The sequence below is a fragment of the Octopus bimaculoides genome, chromosome 11 (assembly GCF_001194135.2).
Source record: "Octopus bimaculoides isolate UCB-OBI-ISO-001 chromosome 11, ASM119413v2, whole genome shotgun sequence".
NCBI classification, from domain to species: domain Eukaryota; kingdom Metazoa; phylum Mollusca; class Cephalopoda; order Octopoda; family Octopodidae; genus Octopus; species Octopus bimaculoides.
This window is the reverse complement of record NC_068991.1, coordinates 22,738,541-22,746,851: the sequence shown is the minus strand read 5'-3', so window position 1 is coordinate 22,746,851 and position 8,311 is coordinate 22,738,541. Positions and strand designations below refer to the sequence as shown.

The following is an 8,311-nucleotide window of genomic DNA, read 5'->3' as shown; positions in this document are numbered from 1 at the left end:
AGTGCAGGTGCGAAGCAATGCTATGAAGAGAGGTTGATTGTTCAGGGAAGTTCTGTGTGTGGTGAACAGAGGCAACGGATATACAGAGTTTGGGCGCATGGATGAAGAAGCTCATACTGCTTATGTACCGCCCCCCCCCATTCCAAGGCCTCTCTTTCTCGGCAAAGAAAACTGATGCAGTAATACTGCATAAGAAAGACTGAATCCAGTAAGTAGGTGCTGAAGGTGTGAGGCAGGTGGAAAAGAAGATTGTCACAGCTGTAGCAGGTAGGTAATCAGGTGAGTGTGAAACTGCAGCACAACACTCCACTCTTGGTACTAACATGTGCTGGATATATATATATATATATATATATATATATATATATATATATATATATATATATATATATATATATATATATATATATATATACCACGAGTGTTGAGTGCACTCAGCAACCCCATTTTTATCTGCCTGTTCTGTATAGTTTTAGTAGGGCAGAGGGTATTGTCCAGGATATTGAGGATGTTAAATTAAACTGAAACAGTTCTGGATATGTGTTGGTGTGCGTATTTGACCACTGAGCGTTAAGTTGGATTAAAAAGTTTGTGCATGCATATGTGTGTATATATATATATATATTTATACATATATATATATATTTGGAAGCTGATGAATTGCTCAGTAAATAAACTATATGCATTGAGTACCCTTTCTTCCATTTGTACATAAAAACAAACACACGCACACACATTCATTTATGTAAAGTTGAGACTTCATTTTCAAATAAATGATTATACTCTCAAGACTACATTCTAATTGTTGTGAATACTATTTTCTCTCATTTGCAAATCCAAATGTACCTCTACATACACACACATATGTACACACACACACACACTTTCACTTTCTATAAAGCATACAGGAGCTGAAATGGCAGAGTGATTCCTTTCAAATGGTGTCCTTGTAACATAAAAGTTGGTGAGAAGAGAGACAAAAATTTAAATTGATCATCAAAGACTTTCAAAACAAAAATGTTAATGGTGAAATCAAAAAAAAGATGTTTCCAGCAATTAAATAGCTAATCAGTACCCCCATCACCACAGGAAATTTAAATTTAAATTATGACAATATATATATATATATATATATATATATATATATATATATATAGATATATATAGGAATAGATGGATATATAGAGAGATAAGAAAAAAGGGGAAATTCTATGAAAAATATCAATTTATTCATCTGGATTACATCTGTTGATTGACTTTTATTTGAAGTTTCATCTGGAACAAGAAAAACAAAAACAAACAAAAAAAACAAAAAATAAACGAACAACAACAAAATGTTTAATTTCTTCAGAGGATGAAGAAGTTGAAATAAGGAGACAGGGAAACTGGACATGTACAGAGGTCTCTAACCCCAAATTTTCTCTAACTTGGAAGAATTCAAGAGCTTGCCTGTCTTCTGCTAAATAAAGAGGAAGCATGTAAAAAATAATCACATTGAGCTTGAGAGAGAGAGAGAGAGAGAAAAAACTATTTAGCAGCAACACTGGATACAAAATTTACACCATGATGAGACTCAACTCTGCTCCAATTGGATTTGATATTTCTATAACACACGCGCTTATAAAACGTCTACCAAAATATCCTCAGCATCTTTGAAAGTCAGTGTCCGCTATTGAAGAACGAACAAATAAGAAAAGAAGTGCTGTGAATGTTATTTATACCTGCTCTATTATATATGTACAGGCAGGACAATTCTTTGACCAAGCATCAGAGAGAACAACCATAGAATCAGAGGGGGTTTTATATAATTTGTTTTCGTTTTACAATTTTTTTGTTTTTTGTTGTTTGGAAAGGAGAAAACTACCATCAAGGAATGATGGAAAGATACAGAGTGACATTGAGCTGACACAACATCCAATAGTGTTGCCAATAGCGGTGATACGGGAAGGGTCGACAATGTAAGTAGCTGCACAGATCTTACAGAAATTAGACAACTTCAACCAAACATTTGTTTTTGATTTAAAGCTTATACAGGTTTCATACTTGTGAAAATTAAACTTGTTTATGTATCTGTGTGCTTTGTAAGCATGTGTATACTTGTATTCTTGTTTGTAAATATATATGTTTATTTATGTATGTATTTATATTTGTTTTAATATACGTGTATGTGTGTATGTCAATATATATGTACATCTATAATTATGTATGTACATTTGTAAATATGTAGATTTATGCATTACATGCATGTGTATATGTAGTTGTGCGTGCATGTGTGTGTGTGTAGGTATACAGGTATGTGTTTACATATTGGATTGTCCACAATGAGATGTTTGGTAGTGACTAAAGATGACGTATGGTGGGGAAAATGATGGAAGAAGTCATTTCTTACTGTGATTACATACTGCTTCAAGTAACCATTGACTGAAAAGTACAGCTAAGATTAATTAAGCCCTGTATTAAAGACAGTTGAAATTAACTGCAGAGACAGGAGTTAAGTGGAAAGACAGCTACTGTTGTCACATAGGAAACAAAACACACCAATGGGAGATGGTTACTTATTCCACATACCCTCCCCCCACACTCTACTTCTTTTGCAATCCAAAAGTTTTCTAAAGATTAAAAGGCCAGGTTTTGTTTGTGTGTGTGTGTGTGTGTGTGTGTGTGTGTGTGTGTGTGTGTGTGTGTGTGTGTGTGTGTGTGTGAAGACCTGAAGGTCAGCTGGGTGTAGAATTTGCTGCTGGTAAGCAGTGGGTCACTGGCAACCAAATTACTACTAACAATGAAGTGGTATCAACTGAATGCAGCTGAATAACCATACAGACAAAAAAAAATATCATTGTTAGTACTGGCAACTAGAGCATGATAAAGCTGCGAGATTCCTTTTTGGCAGACTATGGGATGCGGGTGGATGAGTAGGCAGCACTCAATGATGATAGAACACCTACGTCTGCCCAGCAGGTGTCAGACAGTTTCAAGCAGGTTCCTGGTAAGAGAAAATGACCACAGGGAAATTCTTTATGTGTGTTTGCCATTGTGATGAGAGCTGGAAAAACTTAACACCAGTCCATTCCACACCATCAACCACAACTGGAAAAGAAGAGGAAGAAAATAATAATAATAATAATAATAATAATAATAATAACTAGCTGGACCCGTGAAAAATTCACAGAAAACGTGGGTATATATGTGTATATGCCCATGTATGTAAGCATATGGATATGAAAATAAACAGATCAACATACAGACGGATAGGTACATAGGTTATATGAACAGACAAGCACACATATGCAAATGGAGACTGAAACACATGACCATATATACACACACACACAAGGAGGCAGAGGTGCATACATATACAAACACACGCACACGCATACATAAAAAATACACAAACACGGACATGCAAGCACATGAATATGCAAAATACATACATATATACATACGCATACGCACACACACATATATATGTGTGTGTATATATTGTCACCACTCACTGTCTCTTTCACACTCTTTCTCTCTCACTCCCTCTCTCTCTCTCTTTCTTCCTCTCTGTCTTCCTCTCCCTTGCTTTGCTACTTTGAAGTGTGACACACAACACAGGTACGTACAAAAATAAAAAGTTAGCACATTAATATTATTGATAATAATAATAATAATAATAGTTTCAAATTTAGGTACAAGGCCAGCAATTTCAGGATGGGAGTAAGACAATTACATCGACCCCAGTGCTCAACTGGTATTTATTTTATTGACCCCGAAAGGCTGAAAGACAAAGCTGACCTTGGAGGAACTTGAACTCAGAATGTTTGGATCAATTGGATGAGCTACTCATTAGAGTAGTATGTGAAGTGGCTGGGTATTCCTCAGACATGTGTACCATCAATGTAATTCATTGGTAAAATTAGCATGACACAATGTGACAAGGCTGGACATTTGTATTGCAGATACAGGCTTTTTGCACAGTTTCTGTCTACTTAATTTCAGTTACAAGGCTTAGGTTAAATCCAAGATGCTACGCAGTGGGATTGATCCCAGGATCTTATGGCTGCCAAATGAACTAAACCACTTAGTCATGTGAGTCCATACTTGCATAGTGTCGAAATGAAGATGACTACCTCTATGGTTAAAACTAATGAAGAAATGAGTCAGTCAATGAGGGAATTTATGTGGTTTGCTCAACCTGCTAGAAAAAACAGCTAAATCTCCCTCAAGCCTCATTCTACAGTCTTAATAAAGAGAGAACATAGAGGCTAATGAACCTAGATTGGTCTCACTAAAATTAAAAGCCAAAAAAGCAGGCATAACTGATTTGAAGCAAACCGGTAACATTTATTTGAAGAGATGGCCACCAACTCTGTCAATGAGTCAACATTTCCAATGCACATGTAGCAAGATACAAGATCAGTTCCAACCATCAGTTGAAGCAATTTCACATCTCATACATCACAAATGTCCTATTTTATCTTCCCTGACGTAATGGACATTTGTGTCTCGTTGCAACAAATGAGAGCAATATTTTCAGAACAATAAGGAAGTACGACCTAGTTATTAATCTGTGAGGTAGCCATCATCACTTTCTCTCACTTGGTCACTCTCATTACTCGTATGTTGCTACCTTGCAACGTCACACTGTGTGCAAGGATTGTACAATCTACTCTTCATATGAAGAAACAATCCCTTTGTTTACAAGAACAATCAGCTAATTCTGTATTATTAGCCCTTTAGCATTTAATCCAGTTTAAAGTTTTCTCCCTGTTTTATGTTCAAACTAGATCAATCTGGCCTTTCACATCTACCTAACAATGTCATTCAAAACATAAGTAATAACATTATCAAAATATCAAGGCTACAAGATAATGCATGATTACTTTAAATTAATATGAATGAATATGTATTACATTTGACAGAATAATCTGAATGCTAAAGGGTTAATAGTATGACAGAAACTGGTTAATTTTTATAAGCCCAGTAGGACAGGAAGATGTTCCGAGTCAGTGGAAAAATGTTATGTAGAAGGTCATTACCTTTAAGTGTATAGTTGTGGTTCTTTGATGTACAAATCAGTCGACTAATACCATCTATCACCTGGCTTTTGGACTCTGGATCTTTGGATTTCTTCCCAATTCGCATAACTGAAATAACAGAACGTTACATATAAAACATTTTTAACATATACACTTAATCATAATCATTATTAGTACACGTCTGTGTGTGTGTGTGATGAAATTGACTAACCTTATTGCTTCTATTTCAGGCTTTGTGCCTACATTGGAAAGTTATTATTGGCATAGTATAGCAGAAGGCCTAATTTCTAGATGGGTTGTAAAATGCCTTACTACATTTAGTTACGTCCCTCTATGTTTGAAACCTGCCTAGGTTGACTGTATTTTCCCTTCTTTACAATTTCATGATCTTGCATCAACACTATCAATCCCTATAGTTATTATGATTATAAAGAAAACATTATTACTATGATTATAGTATATATTGTATGGATAAAAATAGTGTGGCTGATGGGCAGATACAGCAAAGCACTGGTCCTGATTAACTTTTAATCCTTTCATTTTTGTAAAATCAACTACCAGTTATAAAATGGGTTTACTCAAGCACTTTCTCAATACATTTCTGAATTGTAAATTGGTATTAAATGTAAGAAATAATTATTCCTTATGAGGAGGTATTGCAAACAATGTCTAAAGCAATTTAGATATCTTTTGCTTGCAATACTGTCTTTGGAAGAGGCTCAAGTATTACATTCATTTCCTTCTTGATTAATTCCAAGTTTTATGTCTAAATGTGAAAATGGGTGCTGGCATGGCCCAAATGGTTAAGAAGTTTCCTTCACGAAAATTTCTTTATTGTTCAGCCACTGCATGGCATCTTGGGCAAGTGTCTCCTATTATAGCCCTGGGCTGACCAAAGCCTTATGAATGTATGAATGGATCTTGTAGATGGGAACTAAAAGAAGCCTATCATATATGCATGTGTGTAGCCTTGTTTGGACATCATGTGATAGATGTGTGTAAACAAGCATCATTGCTGTTGCTTGTTTCCAGTCTTCCATGACAAAACATTACCTTACTCGGAAACAGGTGAAAATTGGCAACAGGAAGGGTATCCAGCTATAGAAAATCTGCCTCAACAAATTCACTCTGACCCATGCAAGCATGGAAAATTAGATGTTAAATGATGGTTCATCACCAAGCAAATCTCTCTCAGATGTGCTTTTATATTGATATGTATATAATGTATGTTTAAGAATGTACTGTTTATTGCTAGTCAGCTATACATGTTCCAAATAACTGATATAATAAGAATGCTATATAGTTTTAAATGGAAGATTCAAAACTGTTTGTTTTTAATATCACTACCATAACCGTTGTGCTGCTTGACTCCAATCAAGTCAGTACAAGAGAAAATGATCTCAAAGGATTAAGTGAACTATACTCTAGTCTATTAAGTGTTCTTTAAGATACCAACATTCTCATAAAATACAGAGACAAGGAATAATCTTTGCAGTTCTGCATTCAAATCCACCCAAAATAAAGTGATACCCTATTCAAGCAAAGTAACATAACACTCAGCAGTTTTACAATGCTACTGTTTATAGCAGCATTTGTTCCTACCCTAAGGCACCTTTATACAGCATGTATATAGCAGCCTTAGGGTAGGAACAAACAGGTCATAAACAATGCAGTGAGCTACCAACGCACAGCTTATTTTGTTGTTCTATATTCTATCAATTTGATCCTCTCTACTCTCCAGTCTATAAACTTATTTTCATTACCAGTGTCTTATATGTGTATCAATAACAATAAAGCTTTCCTGTGAACTCCTACAATCAATAAAAGCCCATGTGTAATACATAACCCTGTATAATATGCATCTTGGGTTGAGATTTAAATTGTCTTAGAAATTTTAGAATATCATGTGTAATATGCAGCGTTGCACAAATGAAACTAAATCTCCTGCAATCCAATAATTTAGTTTATTAAGATTTCATTTTATATAATCTATACTGTTATATAAAAATGATCTGTAAAAAAAACAACAAACAACATACATAACGCTTTATTACAATATACATTTTTTCTTAATAAAAGTGGGTAGAGAAAATTTTCAGTTAAATCCTAAGCATTATAGATACTCTTAATTTTAATCTTGCTTTTGATGAGGAAAAAAAGTGTATTATACATGGAGTTTTATGATAGTTTGCTCCCTGATTATTTGTTAATTGTCATCTCTATTGAATATGAAATCATTCTCTCTCATTGGTTTATGAAATGTGGGTAAATGTAGCAAACATGGTTTAGCTAAAAGGATTGACCCTTCAGTCTCATCCAAGGTGGGTGAAGTAGAGAGAAGTCAGGTGCCAAGAGCAGAAGATGGTTCCAGCTGACTTCCAATGTGGGAGATTTATCTTTATATTATTTTTCAAATATGTTATTTTCCATTTCATATATATGCGCTATGAAGTGCGGCACAGAACCAAAGTTTGGCCACAGCAGTAGGTCCCACACTCCAGTGCAGTATGACCAAGGGCATCAGACCACAGGATAGATTAGTATGTAGAATATGAGTCACATAATAATATAAATAAAATACAGAAAACATGGTATTTTATGCTTTACAAAACATACATATATTTTGGAGAATCACTGTCACAATTGCTTGTTGAAACATTATATAATCTTGTTAATTCACCTCTTTAGTGTTAAGCAAAAAATATTAAATACTGAAGAGATGTATTAACAAGATTATATTGTGTTTTAACAAGCAATAATGTAATCCCGGCAGTAATTGTTAAAACATGTGTATGTTTCGTAAAGCATAAAATACCATGTTTCCAGTATTTTATTAAAACTATATATAACCACACACACATGTAAAACCACAGTATACACATCCAAATGGGATGAAGGGCAACATGTTTTAGATTTTTAGCCTTAAGTCAATTTTTATGATGAGACTGTTATATTTTTCAGACTTGGCATGTCTAGGCAATATTATGTAATGTATCTCTCTTTTTAAAGATGATAAATGCAATTTGAGGGAGATTTGGCTGTTATTTCTAGCAAGTGGAGCTGCCATGTATATGCTCTGATGTTTACTTCAAGAACACTGGGATTCATGGGATTACTGCTAAATACTGGTTAAGCAAATCTCCAAAACTAGGTAAGGTAATGTTTATTTCCTGGGTTATATTACCTGCAAATAAATAAACTGTCACACTGACAACAACAGTAGAGTAAAAGCCAGCATTTTATTTAATTTATTCTGGTACAGAGTACAAAAAAAAAAAAAAAAAAAA

The 8,311-nt window shown here is 34.4% G+C and overlaps 1 protein-coding gene across 17 annotated transcripts in view; it reads right to left on the bottom strand.

Moving 5' to 3' along the window:
- Window positions 1-1,316: 1,316 nt before the first annotated feature.
- The window catches only part of LOC106879405 (phosphofurin acidic cluster sorting protein 2), a 304,160-nt gene continuing 297,165 nt past the window's right edge, over window positions 1,317-8,311 (bottom strand). For all 17 annotated transcript variants that reach the window (XM_014928957.2, XM_014928950.2, XM_014928951.2 and 14 more), the window contains 2 exons: window positions 5,025-5,132; window positions 1,317-3,087 (listed from right to left, as the gene is read on the bottom strand). In XM_014928957.2, the coding sequence (XP_014784443.1) occupies window positions 2,972-3,087; window positions 5,025-5,132 (224 nt within the window). In that variant the 3' untranslated portion in view covers window positions 1,317-2,971. The remainder of the gene's footprint in view (window positions 3,088-5,024; window positions 5,133-8,311) is intronic.